Source organism: Ananas comosus, linkage group 7, assembly GCF_001540865.1.
Source record: "Ananas comosus cultivar F153 linkage group 7, ASM154086v1, whole genome shotgun sequence".
Lineage (NCBI taxonomy): Eukaryota > Viridiplantae > Streptophyta > Magnoliopsida > Poales > Bromeliaceae > Ananas > Ananas comosus.
Genome location: NC_033627.1, coordinates 11,489,115 through 11,510,296, shown reverse-complemented (window position 1 = coordinate 11,510,296; position 21,182 = coordinate 11,489,115). Strand labels below are relative to the sequence as shown.

At 34.5% G+C, this 21,182-nt stretch overlaps 1 protein-coding gene across 1 annotated transcript; it reads right to left on the bottom strand.

Moving 5' to 3' along the window:
* On the bottom strand, window positions 801–13,695 carry LOC109713055 (heparan-alpha-glucosaminide N-acetyltransferase-like). Its single transcript, XM_020237009.1, has 14 exons — window positions 13,474–13,695; window positions 12,562–12,699; window positions 9,669–9,750; window positions 8,515–8,591; window positions 7,960–8,063; window positions 7,100–7,229; window positions 6,865–6,981; window positions 6,700–6,785; window positions 5,574–5,640; window positions 4,728–4,806; window positions 4,545–4,636; window positions 3,271–3,414; window positions 2,179–2,251; window positions 801–1,344 (listed from the first exon to the last, which is right to left on the bottom strand). Exons 1-13 carry the CDS (start codon window positions 13,612–13,614, stop codon window positions 2,216–2,218), a joined length of 1,293 nt encoding a protein of 430 aa, XP_020092598.1. The 5' UTR covers window positions 13,615–13,695; the 3' UTR covers window positions 801–1,344; window positions 2,179–2,215.

Below are 21,182 nucleotides of genomic sequence, written 5' to 3'. Positions count from 1 at the left end.
TTTTTTGTAAATACACTTCTCAACCACACATAATTAAAGTATTTATAATTGATGTACTTTCTACTATATCCGATTAAACAAAATAAATATTACTACAATTAATGTATTTTTAACTAAATATATTTTGAACTATACTACATTTATAATCACATCCAGTTAAACAGCACCTTAGTTGAAATCCCCTAATTTGCTTCTGCTGATGCAGAAAAATGGCTTCAGCAGTAGTGCTCTGCTTCAGCTAGAAGCATATTTCAACTTTCTGCCACAGCAATAGTATCAAACTATGTCTGACGCAGGTTGGGTGGTACTTGTTTTATTTCAGATGCATTGGAGTTTTAGAATCTGACATTGTTTTTCCAATTTGCGTTTTTATCTATTATATATAGATAGTAATAAAAGTCAATATAATGTTTCTTATCAAACTAGGTGGTGTTGGAGTAAAACAATGTAAAACAACTTTCACGCGAAGTGCTTTTTATGAAAATTTACAGACATAAAGAGATGAAGAGAGTGACAACAAAAACAAGTGTGTTCACCAAAATCATTACGAAAGAGCATTTTACCCAAAATAAAAATACTGGGATATTTCTAAGCCTGCAGACTCTTTTCAGATGTCAGGACGAAACCGCCGGCAATGTTAGACACGCAGATTTCGGGCATCCGTGACCGCATGAAAAGTTTTCAGAAATGAAAGAATACAATCCATGACAAGTCGAAATTGTTTGTGAAACAGAGAATGTTTCGCCGTCGACCGAATATGAGCTGATAAGTTGATAATTCGCCGCGGCTAGTTTGCAATGTAATGTAAATCATTCAATTGACTAGAAGGTATTTGAACAGCTAAGTGCTAAAAACATAGTGATTAATTACCATGTAAACATTGTAGGACGAAGAAAAAAACTTTTCATCATGCCTATAAAATAGAATAGGTGAGATTCTAAAGTTTCATTTGACAAGCTACCGTCCATACAAGATCAATTAATATTCCACACACTAATGAATGCAACATGGTGGGAGGACTCTTAATCTATATTCTTTGAGCCAACTTATATTCTAAGGAATCGTCGAAGTTACTTTACCTCTTCAATGCGGTACATAAGTATGAGCCCGTACCAACTCCCCTAAAAAATCACTGATTTTCCGTCTCCTGCGTGCGCTACAGAGGCAATGCTGGTCGCCAAAAGTGCCTGTGTAATAAGCATGTTGGAATAGCCACGCCGTATGGGGGGCCAATCCTTGATCAGCCACAGCTGTGAGTAGATAATAGTAAATTACTTCTATGTAGAGCTCGATGTAAATAGGAAGTACTTCCCTGCATAGTAGTCATTTTGAATACAGTGAGACCTGCAAGATCAAAGAAAGGTCACCCATTACACGCAGCTTTCTAGTGCAGTTTCTTCTAAAGAATGTGCAGAGACAACCCTAAGCACTTTTGCATGAAGTGGCTACTTTCAAGACCATACAGCCTGCTATCAAATGATGACAAACTAGGCTTTTGAACATTTGCATACCCAGGGGAACTCTGTAAGAGCTTTGAGATGCCCATGCAAGCTCCCTGTTAGTGCAATCCAGAATACAAATACAAGCTTTTTTCAGTTCTTGCATGAGCTTTCAAAAAGGCCGACAACTTCGAAAGCACTTTCAATTTTGCATTCTCTAATGCTATAAAATTGAGTGGCAACTGCCACTGGAGATTGGAAGTGATTTCGAACTCTTTGGGTCTTTTAAAGCATAAAAGTGGAAAAGCAATTTTAAACTAGGCTGTAGTCAAGTGATTATTAACAGCTACCGTGCTCCACTCCACCACCACTAAAAATGAAAAGAAGAAAGCTACCAAACTCTGCCACTGTAAATATTAAAGTATTTTGGTGTTTTTCCATAGTTTTGACTTTATGGACAACCAAATAAGAATGACAGTTAAAAAAACAAAACACAGACATTATAAGGTAAAGTAGGGAACAGAGAACAAATAGACAGACGAAAAAATAACAGAAAATCCTACACGAGATACACAATGCAGAAAATGATCTTATCCGGCCAGGTTACAAAATCTAAAATCTACTGATGATCATAATTGCTACAAACACAATTTAAGAGAGAAATTTGTACAAAATAATACAACTTGCATGAGCTAATAGAGAGGAAAGGAAGTTCAGTGATTTTGGTCACATGACGTACCATTCAAAAATAAGAAGAATTTTGGCATCCATTCGTGTCATTTGTGTACGAAAAACGATACAACCCAATGAACCTGAGAAATAATACAAGTTAGTTATTAAAAGTGCTTCAGCTATGCAACTATAGAAGGCGCGGGTGAGATGGTGCTTTATTTGCAGCACCAGATACAAGAGAATCATATTTGTGCAGAACAGTGAGCACCAAATTGACTTGTAAAACAAATACAAGCAGATATGGATGCTCAGATGAATTTGTATATTGTGTGTGCACACAGATGCCTTGTTTATGCACATTATAAGCAAAAGCGGGGCTTCAATTCAATCATTTTCCTTGTCTAAGGCCTAAAGATTTCAGGAATTTGCTTCCAGCCTTTTAAGAAACATAAAAGATACACAAAGAACAAATAAAAGGTAAGGAACAAAAAAAGAATTGAAGCAAGCGTACTGCTTCAAAGAGACATAGCTGCAGTAGAAAATAAATTCCTGCTTTATTATAATGCCGAAATGGGAGTACTTTAGAAGGGGGGAAGTTCAGGCATTTCTTTGCAAATTTGATTGACTGGAGGGTTGTATGTGCAATAATGTACGGCTTGTTTGGTTTTTTTACTACAGCGGAATGGGCTGAAAGAGAATTCATTAGCACTAAAGAGAACTACAGATAGGATACCTTGCCATATAGGTGGCAGGAGAAAATCCAACATAGAATAAGTAAACATGATCTTTGTTTGGCCTACCAGTGCGGCCTGCTTGTGGGCCGCACCGCACATCTACAAGAAAAAGCTCCGATTCCAAGTTTTCTCAAATTCCCACTTTTTAGCGGTTGCGCGTGGAAACACTCATGCAAGCAATAACCAAACGGTGCACTATCTATAGCGTGTACCATAAATGTGGCTCTAACCGCGTGGCCGAACGGGCACTTGTGCTGAGGTGTAACATCAAGCTCCTTATGGAGTCTGCATAATAAAACTTGTTCCACTACCTCTCTTGTTTTATTTATTTATTTTGCAGAACGAAAAAGTTTTTCTTTTTAAAAAGTCGACTATAGTACCGTAACTTAACAGATTCAAGAAGGAAAAATGTGATGGAAGCTTACAAGGTTATTATTTGGGCTCCTCCAATAGAATCCTTGTATCAGAATGATAGCTACATTTGATGGAACAAGAATAAAGATGCTAAGAGAATGCCTTCCCATGTGTTCAAACACAAAAGTCGTCCACCTATGCCCATAGACATCTACCTGTGAATGCAGAAGATACATCCCGATAATACTAACTAATGCATAAGAGAAAAGAAGCAATAAGAAGAAATCTAGTAGTTATATGAGTAATTTGCTTATAAATAATGAACATACACACAATCTTTTAAATATGATAACAATTATTGAAGAATAATCATTATGAAACCAAGGGCTGATAATTAATAAATAGCCATTAGAAATACTAATAATGCACTTATTGCAACTAAGGGCTAACCATAGCTATTGATGGCTGTCTCCGCAGAAACAGGTTGTTACTATGAAGGTAAAATAGATCGTCATCGTATCTGACTTGAAAAAAGAGTATACCATGCCCTGGTGACCCTAGTAATACCCAAGGATTAAAGTTGCTATCAACACGGATCATATCTAGTATCTACCATGCTATATTGTGCTAACAAGATATCGATATGATATAGCCCCCGTGTCGATGGCACAACTCAAAACCTTTTATTCTTTAAATTAGTAAGTAATTTTCTCAATAAAGTTTACAAGATTTGATAAAAATACATAATAAACAGTTAGAATATTTTGTTGCTAAAGAAAATAAATATTTCATGCTATTATGTGTCGCCACACATGAATTTTTTTGTGACCGGCATGCATCGGCACGGCCCGACACGCACCGTGCCATACTGTGCCGGCAAGTTTCCGGCACGAACCCCCACGGCACTCAAATCCTTGGTAATACCAACTAATAGGTTACAAACAGTCAAAAGATGTCTAAGGGCGTGATCTTTTTGCAGAATCACAAGGCATAGGAATTTTAGATGTCAGATGAATATAGTTAGTTTCAATTTTGATTCTTCTATATTTATAATTAATTCTTCTTCAGAAAAAAAGTCCGTGAGTCAGAAATACAATCTCCACACATTATGTAGCAGCGGCGTGCTACATCATTTCAGGAAATCTTAGTTAATTTAGTTTCCGAACTCATAAAACTCATCATCTTCTAAGGCATCGCATTTCTTGGAGATTTTTCCCCTACTACATGATTTTGCCTTAAAACTGTCGATTCAAGCTTCAAACTTCCAAGCAGCATGTTAGCATAAAAAATTTCTTGCTCCTAAAATGATTAAAGTGAAGCTTGCCAGGCCAAAGTTTGAGCTTACCAATAAGTAAAGAGCAGAAAAAGTGAACCCAGCTGAGCCTGTTGTTAGCAATGTATAGCTAGTTGTATATAGTGACTTGTTGAGGGGAATACCTACAGTAGATGGAAATATGTTCGACAAAGTGAGCAAAAGAAAAGAGACCGAGAATTACAACAATTTAATTATGAACAAGATAAGAAATACCTATAAATGATAGAAGTAACCCAAGTAAAAATATAGAAAGGGACAACGATAACCAGTGGACAAGCCGATCTTTGTGATCCTGAAGCATATTACAAGAGCAACAGATTAAAATGGTGTTCCACTGAAGATAGTCAATGAACAGCATGAAACTTTGGTTGTATATAAGTATCTAGAATAAAAAAAAAAAGAAGAAGATATGATTAGGTCTCATGACCTTCAGAACAACATGAAAGCACAGATAGACGAACAGCACTAATACTTCTACCAAATTTCAGAAAATGAGAAAAAAAAGATTAGAAAAACAAATCACTGACAGATAGAACCAAGTATGTACCAAAATTATAGAGAGAACACAGGTGGACTAAGCAGGAAAGTGACAGTTGCATACAAAAAGATGATTAAATTACTTGGATATGTACTCGTCTACAAGACCATATTCTAAGATAGTTTTATGTTTCAATGTAGCATAGGTACATATGCAGGTATCGGAAAAGTCGTGGTAGACCATTCATTATTTGGAGAAATTGAAAGGTAAATTAACTAAGTTTGAAACAAACCATGGTCAACTACATTACTGGCAAACCTGCACTTTCAGCATGTTTATGTGCTCCATCAGGCCCAAACTATTTTTTGCATGTATCTATTCTCAACATTTTTTTTCAGATGCTTTTATCTTTAGCATGTAGATATAGAAAGATGTCATTGATTGACTGTTGAAGCAGCTCAGATTGCCTCTAAACACATTGAAAAATGAAAGATGCAAATGAAAAAATTAAGAAAAAGCACTAGTAGTATCTCTCCAAAGACAGACTACAGGGAAATAATTATGTCAAGCTCTCTTCATACCTCAAAATGAACAAGAATGTGACCGTATTGAAGTCCAATTATGCAAGTGACAGCAGCCATCAAGGAGCTACAAAATAAGAATTTATCAAACATGTCAACTAGTTCAGATCATCACTGAACGAGAAAACTTTAAAAGACCTAGCGAGAAAGGGATAAATAAAAATACATAACTTGAGAGGTATTTCAGTGAGGGAAAAGTTTATGTTCACTCCATACGGTAACTTATAATATGTATTTATCCACGTGAAATGGTGAATGATTATAAGATAAGAAGTATAAGCCTCTGTATAATATATATTTCAACTACATCCAAGTCTTGCAAAGACGTCGGCATACAATTTATGTCCATATTGTTCCTTCCTTTCTAACCCATCTAATCAACTCACTTGTCTTGAAAGATCTCTCTTTTATTTAAGCAATCTATGTCTTACTGAGGTAAATTTTAGCCGTTTCAAGATGGATACCGGCTATTTCAGCAATCATGGCATCTCAAGTACCTCTGTAAGCAGTTAGAGGGCATGGTCCACATACTAAAGGAGCTATAGAGCATCTTATAACATAAGGGACCTCTCAGTAATCAAATTGAGAATTTTTTGGAGTCTTTTTGTCATATCCTATCGAATGGCCATTTGAGAAAGTTCTGATAAGTCTCTCAGAAGCACTATCCAAACTGAAGAGGCACTGAGCTATATATAGGCAACTCTAATAATAGATGGCCTTCCATTGTGAGTGTAGTGTTATAAGAGAAAGATTGAGGGGATTTGCTCTGCTGACAAACTTGACACAGCTTGCATGCACAAAATGTGAGAGTCATTTTGGCAGCAAAGGTAACAAAAGGGCCAACTCTGTCCTTTTATAAGCATAAGGCAGTCAAATGGTATAGATTATCAATACTCTCCATGCAGGATAAGCCTTCATAGCAGGCCTTCCTTCAATTGCTAAACATCACTTAATCAACACATATAATGCGAATAGCAACATGAAATCTGATTAGTTCCTAAAGTCTCATGTATCACATCTATATCAATCCAAAAAGAACTGTTTGGATAAAAGGAGAATGGCATTCAGAAATATGAATAATTTGGACATCGCATCTAATAAAAACAAAATAGGAAAAATCATTTACCCTAAAATCCCTTCAGGATCAAATGGAGCTAGGCACCATGAAGGTAAAGTGTCTAAATCTTGACTATCCTGGAAAGCTGCACACTCCTAAAGAATTGGCAAGATTTATCCACTTAAAATGATAAATAAGTGTAATTTAATAGCATCATAATGCAGTTCAGAATACCTTCAAGTTCCTATAAACAGGTTTCTTGTATAGGTGTTCAATGCCAAGGACCAAACGATCAATCATTCCAGCTGAATTACATGCTGGTCCAAGATCACCTCGAACTCCGCACTTCACCTAAATTTAGAAGGCCTAAACTGATTGAGCTAAAAAAATGATGATCAAGTAATGCCACAGCACAATTTGCACAAAAGTGAAATTGCAATAATACATAAAACAGACAGAGATTTCTTACTGTTTTAAGAACATAGCCATCATCAATGGAAGAATTCAAAGTTGTCTCCTGCACTCTGAATTGCCAATCGGGAACATACAAGCCATATAACAATCCCAGGTATATGCCAGAGAGCAAAAGTATGACAGCCCTAGAGAGGTGAATACAAAAACAGAAAGAGAAAGAGAAGCTATCATCATAGAATGATACAGGGAACTTCAATGATCAATAAAAGTAGCAGCAGTCAATATCTCATAGGTAGAAACAAACAAAGAAAAAAATTGCACGTCTATTGGGTTCCAGATAAGCATAGCATAAAATAAGAATTATTGTATTTGCACAATCTTCAGTGTATGCTTATAATGCATTTTGCTTATGTTTATCTTCTCTATTCTATTTTATGGTATCATCCCTAAATCTTTTGAGAACTTGCACACCTTGTAAAAGGTTTGAAGTCCTATCAAGGTTCCATGAGATCTTCTAAAAAAAAGGAAAAAAAAGTTTCACAGATTAGAGCAAGATTCGTTTACATAAAAGCAGCACTGAGATTATAACAAGATTCGCATACATTGGAAAAGCACCATCTTCTGAAACTATTCTCATTCCGCCTGCAGCCAACAACGTAGGCAAGTACATGGTCGAATGACATGATAACACAATCAAATCCTCCACGCGCCCGTGGCCAAAGGCGTAGCAAAGTTGTTCATGGCCGTGTGACATGATAACATAATCAAGTCTAACAAGTCCAAATTCATGTCGTATTTTTAAGCATTATAAAGAAAAGCAGTATTTACATCAACCTCTTGTTATATTCTACTGTAGATTAGGTTCAAAGCATCTAAATTGCACAAGAAAGAAAGTAAGAGCTATCAAAGTCATACCAGTGAAGATAGTAGTCCTTGAAAACTCCACCCCTCATATCATTCTTTTTGCTTGAAAGCCATATTTCACATAAAGCAGCAATTAAATATCCAATAGCAATCCTCTGCACCAACAACAAATGAAATGTATAAGCCTACCAATCTACGAACAAATCCGCACAGATAAACACATGAAGATATGTCTTTTCTTATATGTGGTGTGGCAGTTAAAGGAGCCACGAAAGTTTCATAACTTTGAAAGCTTAAGCTACTACAGAGAAGTCAATTTTATTTATTACATTCTAAGATGCTTTAAATATTGAGAGAACTCTTGGAAGGCCCAAAAAGTTCAAAGTTAAATAAGTGGAGATTCTACAACTAAACAGCATAAGGGATTGCAATGCTCGATTGTAAAAATATTAGGATACAGAAACTACCGAATATGACAGCTAGATAATAAATAAGACAGCATTCCATAATAATGATGAGAATTGAGACAATAATGATGACAAAGATGATGAAAACCATCTTGTAAAAACATTAAGATACCAAATGGTTAGGGCAGATGTGTCTTACCTGTAGAATACCGAGCCAACGTACTTTCTCAATATCGACACCGAAAGTCAAGGTATTAATTCCATGAAGGTAGCCACCTAAATAAAATGTAAGAATGTTTATTCCTGGTATGATTTAGTTTTATGAAATACATCAAGTACTGAATTCAGTTAAAACAAGTTACACACAGAAATAGCTGCTGGAAAATTATTACGCCTTTAAGGTTTGAATTGGCAACAAGACTTTGCAAAGCCCAAGGTCCCTACCCTACAAACAATGAAATGCTATTCCAAGTTCCTTTTTTTCTCTGAGAAACTATTTATGTATTGCAAATTTTTCCTATTATGCAAATGGATATAAGTTAGAAAATGTAGTAATGGCTGTGTGAGATGTATGATACCGATTCACAGAATTTAGGAAACAATGATAAACTTGTTGTGCGATCAACATGACTACTTGACTAAGGGACTTCATACATAATTGACTAACCCAGCAATCGAAAAACATTATTTTCAACAGAGAAATGTTTGAATTGTTTAGTAGCCATTTCTCATATTGTTTGTGTTATACCATAGATCATATATACATCGGTACATATAATGTCGGTATCACAATATACAGGAGACAGATACACTATTGCATTACATGAGAGTCCCCTATTATCACTGTTCGACAATCAGGGTATGTCTGATAAATGAAATCCTGTACATCTGCTTTCTATGAATCAGAATATCCGACACTTCTGAAAAGCTGTTTATGCAATTTCTAGGAATTAATTTCTCCTTTATTATTATTATTATTATTATTTTCGTCTTCAGAATACTTCAGAGGCTTGATTCGCAAGTCTAGGAATTTATTTAGAACGAAACAAGTTATTCTTTTTGCATCTTAATTACGCTGTTTTAACCAACTTTTAGCATCAATTTATAGAGGGGATAATCTCCTCAATACATGCAATAAGCTTTGGCTGGCCCTGCATTTCAGAGAAAAGACTTGTGCATGGTAATGAGAAATGGAAAAATAGATGATATTTATTAATAGACTAGAAAGACATTAACTAGACTAGAAACACATTAATTAAGTCAGAAACACTGAAAACTAAGACAATAATCACATTATGCAATCAAGAATCATTTACCAAAATTTTGAAAGAAATGTATGTTCAAGTTTGATACCTTGAAGAAGAACACCGAGCAAAAAAAGTTTTACTGCTCTCGCAATCGCCTTTTGAGTTGCTTGAAATTTGTTAGATACTCTCTGAAAGCAAACAGAGAAGTTTCTTTCGTTCACTGCATAACAAGTGCAAGATGATACTGCTAAAGATGGTTGTCAAGTTCTTGAGAAAAACATTGCAGTTCAGGACATCAGAAAAAAAAAAAATTAAAAAAATCACATGATAACTTTATAAAAATAACAGAACAAGAGAAATACTTTTTCTTATAACAACATAAATAATGTGTTTGCTGCAGATATGTAACAGCAGACAAAATAAAGTGAGAGTTTGACTATGAATATACTTATTTGAGCATATTAAAGTTGTTGACAAGGTTTTAAGTGCCCGTCGGCACGGGCCGTATCCACCGTGCCGTACCGTACCAACAAGATACCGGTACGATACAGACCCCGTGCCGATGGCACAGCTCAAAACTCTCTATTCTTTAAATTAGTAAGTAATTTCCTCAATAAAGTTCAAAAGAAGTGATAAAAAGACATAATAAAAAGTTAGAATACTTTGTTGCTAAAGAAAATAAATATTTCATGCTATTATGTGTCGGCACACAAGAATTTTTTTTTTACCGGCACGTATCGGCACGGCTCGGCATGCACCGTGCCGTACCGTGCCAACAAGTTTCCGGCACGACCTCGTGCCACGGCACGACCTCGTGCCACGGCACTTAAATCCTTGGTTGTTGAAATAAAATGTGCATCTGTCATCAGGGTGCTACATTGCCATGCACTCCTGCTGGTCACAAGTATGCTAATATCAGGTGACTATGACTTAGGCTTAATAGACAACTAATTCAATGAACAATTGTAAAACTACAAAATGTCATTGTTAAGAGACACAAGTTAAGCGTGGTGTAAAATATTGTCTTCAACAGCAGGACTAGAAGTCAATTAAGCTGTATTTACTAAAAAAAATAGGAGATCTGCGTAAAATTAAAGACATTTCCATACTCAATTTTATAGGTTATGGTGTTTCAAAGTAAACGTTAAAACAACAAGGAATCAACGGTGTGTTAAATATAAAAATGTTTAAACACCGTTTTCTAATAGCTTAAGCTTTTAGAGTACAACGGTTGTTTCACATGGTATCAAAGCAGGAGGTCCTGAGTTCGAGTCACGCCAGGCTCCTAGCATATTAATTTCCTCCCATTTAATTCAGGCCCACGTCATGGGCCGATTAAAAAGTCTCAAGTCCAGACGTGAGGGGGAGTGTTAAATATAAAGGGGCAATTGCCTATATACCCCTGAAAAGTTTTCAGTTTTCTTATTTACCCCTCTTAGAAGGCTAATATTGAAAATACCCTTCTTATGTTCCAAGTCTTTCTAATATACCCCTGTAGTTAAGTTCCGTCAGTGAGCTGTCGTTATCTCTGGAAAATTACCATTTTGCCCATTTCAATATATCCTTGTACCGTAACTAACTTTTCTTATATACCCTTCATATAGCAAACACTTTTCTAATTTGCCCTTCAAATATCAATTAATTAATAAAGCACGTCGGGAGCGAGCTGATGAACAGATGAGATCGATCGCAGCTAAACCAACCTTGGTGGTTAGAGGTATAGTTAGTTAATTCAGATTCGGTAAAAATTCGGTACAGATATAATTCGTCTTTTAATTTTTAAATTAGTTGAGAAATACAGCTAAAAAACGAATTCGGCAATTATTTCAGATACGTGATTTATACGGATATTATACGTTCACCAATTAAAATTTCGGGATAAAAAATTCAGCTAATTCAGATTCGGATTCGGCTAGAGGTATAGTTAGTTAATTCAGATTCGGTAAAAATTCGGTACAGATATAATTCGTCTTTTAATTTTTAAATTAGTTGAAAAATACGGCTAAAAAACGAATTCAGCAATTATTTCAGATACGTGATTTATACGGATATCATACGTTCACCAATTAAAATTTCGGGATAAAAAATTCAGCTAATTCGGATTCGGATTCGGCNGAATTAGTATAATATGGTAGGGGCAAAATAGGTATTTTATTTAGATTTTAACTCTAGTATACATTTAACTCATGTTTAACCCGAGTTAAGCTAACAGAGGATAACTGTAGGGGTATTTTAGAATAACGGTGGAACATATGAGGGGCATTTTAGAAAGAAAAAAAAAGCAGGGGTAGATCGGATATATCCGAGCGTATGAGGGGTATATAGGCAATTATCCCAAATATAAAAATATTTAAACACCGTTCTCTAATAGCTTAAGCTTTTAGAGTACAACGGTTGTTAAGAAATGAACAATTCAAACGACAATTACCACCAAATAAGACACGAAAAAATCATTTAAGATGGTCTGTTTGTTATTACTTAATCTCCTTCAGCCACAATCTTAGGCTTATATTCATATTAACTAGTTAAAGAACTAATGTTGAATGATTTAATTAGTTCCACCACACTGGTAAATTAGTTTTGGCAAACATGGTTATTCCATTCCTCACTTTGAATCAAATAAATTAAGGCCCTCAAATCAAAGTTTAGTCCATGCAAGCTCCTCTTGTCATTCCGTTAATTCTGCAGAACTTAAAGAGTTTTTTTATGCAAAATAACTTATATGATTTTAAATGACCAATTCACCCTTCCATAGAATGCTTATCTAATCTTTAGTGCGTGCGATAACATCTTCAAGGAATTAAAGAGAAGCGAGAGTAAAAAAAGAAAATTGGAAAACAAGAAAGAATGGCATAACAAAGTCATCCTGTCCAACATCTGTAAGAATTTAAAATATAAGGTAAGAAACAAACAGCATAGTTCATGAATATCAGCTAAAAGATAGTTCTGAAGTAAAAAAACATCATCAACTTAAAACATGGGAAGGGACTTCTAGGTACCTTGTAAACTAGTGAAAGAGAAACGCCAGCAATGAAAAGAAAGAATGGCATCACAAAATCCGCCAACCTCACACCATTCCACGGGGAGTGAGCAACGATCGGGACAATCGAGCCAGCATAGTCGACAAAAATCATAAGCTACAGAAAAAGACGCTTGTTGAGAGTCATAATAACAATCAGAACAGGTTCAAATCAAAAAGCACTATATAGTACACGGCAATTGAAGTTTTTTTTATTGTAAAACAACTATCACAAGGATCGACAGCCGTTATTCGAAAAGAGTACCATCACAACATTAAAGAAGGGTTTCTTTTTTTTTTGTCTGTGAGCGCGCACACGCAAGTTTTGGTTAATCAGCGAAAATTCCTTTAGATCTCTGCAACTTCGAGAGTAATAGGACCCTAGAGATCTTTTACCATAACTTTATCCATGACCATACAACACAATGAGGCAAAAACCTCCATAACACAATCAATTATGAAACAGAAGCAGGGGAGCAACGTTTCCAGCAAAAAAAAGAAGAAGAAAACAACACTTTTGAGATCAAACAAGGCATAATGTAGATCCCAATTCACAGAAAGCTAGTAATCTAAGCATTAACTACCAGATATTTTTCAGCCATAACAACAATCAAATTGTGCTTCTCGAAGATGTTACTAGACAAAATACACACTTGATGGGATCTGTGCTTTGCTACTAAGTGCTAACACTAATCCAGATCCAATTCCCACACAGGAGAGCGAGATCCCCAACATCAAATTAAAGGATCTACCAAGTGCTAACACTAACCCACATCCAATTCCAACACAAGAGATCGAGATCTCCAACATCCAATCAAAGGATCTAACTATGGACTCACAAGCCGAGAGAGAGATGTAACGAGAGAGAGTGAGAGAGAGAGAGAGAGCTCACGGCGATGGAGAGGCCACGAAAGGCGTCGAGGGAGGCGAGGCGAGGGGCTCTCGATGGCTTCGGCTTCGGCGGGTCGGCCCTGGCTTCGGCTATGGCTTCGGTTTCGGGGTCGCCGCCGCTGAGCGGGACGTAGCCCGCCATTGTTGGGGCTCGCGGAGACGAAGCGAGCTACTGCGTACTACACGGGCGAGACGAAGAAGACGACGACGACGAAAGCGGGTTTTTTTTTCCCTTTTTTTCCTTTTTTTTCGTCCACAAACTGTGAAAAAGTTGACGCTTTGGTCCTCACACTTTACTTAATTATAATTTCCCTCTCAAACTTTTAAAATTATATTAATTAAATTTTATAATCTAATTTTATTAATTAAATTATAATATATTGCTCACATAAAAATAATATAATAATATTTTGATTAATGATATTATAATAATTAAGATGTTATATTATTTTTATATTAATAATGCGCTATAATTTAGTCAGCTAAATTATATACATTGTGAGATTTGATTATAATAATTCTAAAAATTCGAACAAAAAATTACAATGAACAAAAATTTGAGGACTAAAATGTCGATTATCTTATAGTTTGAGGACCAACCTTGCAATTTTTCTTTCTCTCTCAAGAGATGTTTTTACTTTTTTACCCTTCTATTTTTTATTGTTCTTTATTTATTATTATTCTTCTTTATTATCCGACATTCCATAGGATGGTTAGACGAGTGGACCGTGAGATGCCCAAATGTATAGAGAGCCCATCAACTTTAACCTATTGTGAAATTGCCCCCTCAACTATCTTTGCTTTAGTAATTTTAGTTTAAAAGTTTAGAAATTTTACAAATTTATTAATAATTTGACTAAATTAATAACCATAATCTCAGTTAATGTTTCATGACTGATGAAATTTTTAAATTTGATAAAATTTGTGATTGTACTAAATATAAAAAAGTTCAATTAAAAAATAGAAGTTAATAACGTTTTAATTAAAAAAGTAATAGAAAACTCGAGGGGTATTTTTAAGAATGACGTATAAGTGATTGGTCTCCATACATTTTTAACTTATTTTTATCTCTAAAAAAAGACGTTTTTACGTATTTACCCTTACTTATTTTATTTAGGGAAAACTTCAAATACCCCCTTATGGTTTTTTTTTTCACTTTAGTAACCTGTGGTTTAAAATGTATCAAGTTAGTTCCCTGTGGTTTCTCATTTTATCACTTTAGTATCATGTGGTTTAAAGTGTATCAAGTTAGTACCCTGTGATTTTGCACTTTATCACTTTAGTACCCTGTGGTTTCACACTTTATCACTCTAGTACCCTGTGGTTTAAAAATCACAGGGTACTAACTTGATACAAAAATAAAACCACATGGTACTAATTTGATACAAAAATAAAATCATAGAGTACTAACTTGATACACTTTAAACCACAGGGTACTAAAGTGATAAAGTGAGAAATCACAAGTACTAATTTGATACACTTTAAACTATAGGGTACTAAAATGAAAAAGTATGAAACCACAGGGGGGTTTTTGAAGTTTTTTCTTTTATTTATTATTCTTTATTGCGTGACATTCAATGTGACATTCCATCCGGAAATGCTTGGCCTCGAAATAATAAAACTTTTTGGCTTAATTATAGTCTATTATATTATATTTTGAATGAGCTGATATACTTCCAAAAGCACGGAGTCTTCCGTGCTTTCAAGTCGTTTTTAATCTTGGAATTTTTGAATCGACGATCGGCTTCATTAAACTTGATCTAGAGTATTTGAAGTACCTAGAAAATAAATTTTGTGATTTTTCGATATCATTTGCCTAGTGATCAAAGGAGCTCAAAATCAATAATTTTAATGACCGTGGTGAGCCGTTTACAAGTTTAACGGTGTAAAAATATTCAAATCACGTGAAATTTTGATAGAAAATTTTTTATACGATATAAAATAAAATTTTTTATACTATATAAAACAAGGTCAATATTTTTTATCTAAAATTTTAATGTCATATCATCATATTTTGTAAGATTTTTATTTTCAGCCGTTGATTNTTAGTCAGCTAAATTATATACATTGTGATATTTGATTATAATAATTCTGAAAATTCGAACAAATAATTATAACGAACAAAAATTTGAGGACTAAAATGTCGATTATTTTATAGTTTGAGTACCAACCTTGCAATTTTTCTTTCTCTCTCTCAAGAGATGTTTTTACTTTTTTACCCTTCTATTTTTTTTTATTGTTCTTTATTTATTATTATTCTTCTTTATTATCCGACATTCCATAGGATGGTTAGACGAGTGGACCGTGAGATTCCCAAATGTATAGAGAGCCCATCAACTTTAACCTATTGTGAAACTGCTCCCTCAACTATCTTTGCTTTAGTAATTTTAGTTTAAAAGTTTAGAAATTTTACAAATTTATTAATAATTTGACTAAATTAATAATCATAATGTCAGTTAATGTTTCATGACTGATGAAATTTTTAAATTTGATAAAATTTGTGATTGTACTAAATATAAAAAAGTTCAATTAAAAAATAGAAGTTAATAACGTTTTAATTAAAAAAATAATAAAAAAGTCGAGGGGCTTTTTTCAGAAAGTCGCATAAGTGATGGGTCTCCATACATTTTTAACTTATTTTTTCCTCTCCTAAAAGACGTTTTTACCTATTTACCCTTACTTATTTTATTTATTATTCTTTATTGCGTGACATTCCATGTGACATTCCATCCGGAAATGCTTGGCCTCGAAATAATAAAACTTTTTGGCTTAATTATAGTCTATTATATTATATTTTGAGTGAGCTGATATACTTCCGAAAGCACGGAGTATTCGTGCTTTCAAATCGTTTTTGATATTGGGATTTTTGAATCGACGATCGGCTTCATTAAACTTGATCTAGAGTATTTGAAGTACCTAGAAAATAAATTTTGTAATTTTTCGATATCATTTGCCTAGTGATCAAAGGGGCTCAAAATCAATAATTTTAATGACCGTGGGGAGCCGTTTGCAATTTAACGGTGTAGAAATATCCAAATCACGTGAAATTTTGATAGAAAATTTTTTATACTATATAAAACAAGGTCAATATTTTTTATCTAAAATTTTAATGTCATATCATCATATTTTGTAAGATTTTTATTTTCAGCCGTTGATTTTGAGCCACTTCGATTACTAGGCAAATGATATAAAAAAATCACAAAATTTATTTTCTAGATACTTAAAATACTTTAGATTAAGTGTAACGGAGTTGATCGTCGATTCGAAAGTCCCAACATCCAAAACGACTTGGAAGCACGGAACGCTCCGTGCTTCCAGAAGCATACCAGACTCACTCTTATATTTTAATATTATTTTATACTATAATAATATTTTTAAAAGATACACTTCAATTTGTCCCCTTGCGACATTTTCGAACTTTTTTAAGTAACACGGTAAAATTTTCTCATTGGCTAAATAATTTTTTAAAAATTTATTTGGCCAAATAACTTTTCTCTTGCCAACTTAAGTGTAATGTACTAAACTTTATATAAATTGATAAAAATACGGATTATGTCATATTAGACATGATTAAAATGGATTTGGATAAGACTATATTGAGTTTCGATCAAATTAAAATCACTTCGGATCGAAACGGAGTCTCAAAAAGATGTAAAAAACTGAGTTTTAGATTTTTCGGACACCCGTAACAGGGAATTGAGCGTCCAAAAGAGTTTCAGATGTTCGGACCATCTTTTGGCCCCCTAATCCGAGAGCTTGGGTGCGCACTGGAATTAAATATTTAGATGTCGGAATGATCCTATGGGCACCCGAAATATCTTTCGGATGATCGCTCGCGGGGGTCCAAATGAGTTTCGGATGCTTAACTCGAGAACAGTAACCACACAGTGCTTCAAATAATTAGACGCCCAGTCTCCCCTGCAGGCACTTGAAATAAGGTTTAGGCGGAGTGGGGCGGGTGTCTGGTTCACCAACTGGGCACAATAGCACTTCTATATAACCCTACATCACTGCTATAAACCCTAACTCCCTATTTCCTCCTCTCTATCTCACTCTCCCGCTATTCTTTCTCTCTAGAAGAAGGAAAGCCCTAAATACCCTATTGTTGGATCTTGGAGATCCATCTCTTTTGAGGCTTGGAGGAGCTCACGAGTAATAAAAGAAAGCTCTAGAAGGGAGAAGGCACCCACTTTACCCTAAAGCCGTCCAAAATACCCGGTATTCCATAACCGACCCAGACCCTACCCTAACCCGAACTAGATCCAATAAAAGTTGGATAGTATACGGGTAAAAAAAAATTATCCATTAAAGTTTCGGATATAAGTCCGGATACTTTATACTCAGACCAGACTAGAACCTGACCTGAACCCGATATTTTAATGGGTAGGGACCGGAAGAGTTTTCAAATCCAGACCCGAACTCGGACCAGGTGAAATACCATATAGTAAATAAAAAAATTTAAAGTTGATGGATCAATTTCAATAGGACTTATAGATGAAGGGTCTCTGTGTATTTTTATCCTAGTGATAACCCTAGTTGCTTTGTTTACTTTTTTTAATTTTTTTATTTTACTCTTGATTTTTTTAAACCTAGTTGTTTACTGCTTGAATATTTCTTTTGAACGACTTTTTTTGGACGGTGCAACTAATTAGAACGCAAGTTTTCTATACTGAGAGGTTTATGATTTGTCCATAAACTGTTTAATAAAGTTTATAAAAAATATATGCATATGGGTATTCATACCCGATCTAGACCCGACTCGTACCCAATCCATGCACAGTCTTAAGCGGGTAGTATACGGATAGTCATTACTCAGACCCGCTCAAATAGACCTAATGGATATATTCTTAACTTAAGTACCCAGACCCGGACTTGATCCGAAGTTAAATGGGCAAGGTATATATTTTTTTTTCTACCCATTTCTTTTTAGGGTACGGGTACAATATATCAACTACCTAGACTCGATCCAGTTCACGGACACCTTTACTTTACCTTTGTTTTTCTTGTAAGAGGAAGAAAAAGTGAGTTGAAATTTTTAGGTTTATTTTGAAATTTTTGTCTAATGAGAGATTTTTGGTTTTAACTTAATTAAAACTCCTTTTAAAAATTTTGTTGGTGTTCTAAAGAGATCAAAGAATATCTCTTTAGGAGTATTCAAGAGAAGGTGGAAAATATAGCTGAAATGACTTTGATCTCCCCTTTGTCTATAGCTTCCTTCGATTATATGCATATATCATTAGCAATAAGTAAACCAAAATATATTTTAGTTGCATATTAGAAAATCTAATAGGCCAAGATAACTTATTAGTATTTGACCTAGGAAAAAATAGGGCTTCTAACCCTTTGTATGTAAAAAAGAAACTATGTGATATGCATAAATTAGGAATCATGTAAACCTGAGAACATAGGAAAAATAAAGTGGGCATTAACCTTGGTTGAAACCTAAGGTGATATAGTAGCATTAGAACTCTAGGCAAAACTTGAACTAGAGAATAAAAGAATGGAAATAGACCTTGTGTTTAACCCTAGAAATTATGAGAACTTATGGTGTAATTATGAGACATGTTGAAACCTTTCGGAAGTGTCAAATTGGGAGGTGCAGATCCCTCTGGACTCTCCAAAGTTGTAAAGGGAGATGTCGATTCTCTCGACTCCCTACAGTATTTGGTGATGCCGATCTCTCTCGACCCAAGTGCCTACCAATTGTAAAGATGCTAATCTCTCTCGACTTTCTATGAAGTGCGTAGTACGAAATGGAACCAAACAAATGATTGTTTAGAGAGATTGTTTAGAGAGAAGAGATTAGTTGGGTAAATATAAATCAATAATTTGGTATAACACTGTGGAATATTGTATATGTACTTAAGATATTACAGTTGTATTTTTTTCTACTTGCAATTCTATTGTAGCAATAGATGTTTCATGTATTATTATTATTATCTAGTATTGTGTCCTTTGGATTGAGTGAGTATAAAGCACCACTTTCAATGGTTGTACTCACTGAAAACTTATTTCAAAATCTTATCCTATTATTGTTCACTCATTTTTCAAATCCTAATATCACTAGTGAGGTACGGGACTACAACAATGGTGTCGCTAAGTAGCTAGATCGTGTGAATGGTCTAAAGAATACCCCTATTGGATGAATAAAAATATTTATAATATTTTGGAAGAACTAAGTTTGTAAACTTTAAAGAGTACTATTGTAATGATTTTAGTTTAGAAAGTAAATACTCTGATGTTCTATTGTCCACATATCATATATGCTACATGTTGGTGTATTTTTTTCGCTTCGTGCGGATAGAGGAAACCTTGCATGTTCGGCGAGCATGTTGTACGTGCCCAAACGGGTCCAATGGGTGGGACTTAGGGTATGACACTCAGTGTCACAGTGGACAAAACTGTCGAAAGTAGTGAATTGTTCACGTCTTCAGAAAGGCAGCAAATCATTTATCGCTTTTTAAATTTCCTACGAAAGCGGTGAATCGTTTACCGTCTTTTTGAAGGCGATAAATGATTCACATTTTTAAGTGTTTTCACGTGTTGTGGGATTCATAAAAGACGGTGAATGATTCACCGTCTTCATGAAGATGGCGAATCATTCACTGTCTTTATGTGCACCCAGTACCTATCAAAATTTTAACAATAGCAAATTTCATAATAACAAAAATTTCAACATCAAAATTATAATAAAAATAAGTTTCACGATAACAAAAATTTCAACAATACAGATTTTCAACAATACAAGAATTTTGAAAAGCATATCAATAAATTTTTTTTTGACAACATTAGATTTTCAATAAGATAAAACTTTTCGAAAGAAAATCAATAAGAAAAAGGAGTATAAAATATTTTATATGTTTCAATACAAAATACAGTGCATTCAATCAAAATAATACTATGTTAATAAAAAATACATAAAATTAGATCCGTGTAGCTTTTCCTCTTCTTCGATGTTCTCGGCCACACCCACATTCACGGGCATGCCCACGCCCATTATCAACATCGAGCTCAATAGCAGGTACGTCAAGTGGCTCAATGCCTGCTATCTAATCAAAAACCTTAATGATAATGCTCTCACGATGCTTAAAAATCTATGCCACTAGTCATGACACTTGTAGCGGAAGCAACTGAAATGTAGATGAAATGTAGATGGGATGTCAAAGAGGGCTTGATCAATAGCCCAACTATTATAGAAGTATATAAAATTTATCATCTCAACATTAGCTATATGTAGTTATTACTCGGTTGCTCTAGTTCTATCCTTACTGAAGGACTCCACTTTGTAAAGCAGTATGGAATAAAAAATAATTAATTAGTAAATAAGTCATCATACTTCTAGTAAAAAATTACAACAAATTTCTTTTTAATTCTCACACCCACAATAGAACTTTCATAGGTTTTCTATCTATCATCATTTTTTTCAAATTACTAGCCAAGCCTAGTATACATATAGTAAGAGATTTTGCTCTAGAGAATTTAAATATATTTTGCACTTCTCAGGGATCATCATTTTTGAAAAAAATACAATAGTGTAGGTAGATCATCATTTCGACCTAATAGTATTGTGATAAATTTTCAATATTTAGCTCTAACCTTATTTCTGATAAATCCCGACCTATGGAGATCTCCAACAGGATCGACGAATGAATTGATCTCGCATCCTCTAGATCCATCATTTGCAATATTGAATATTAAGTTAGTAACAAA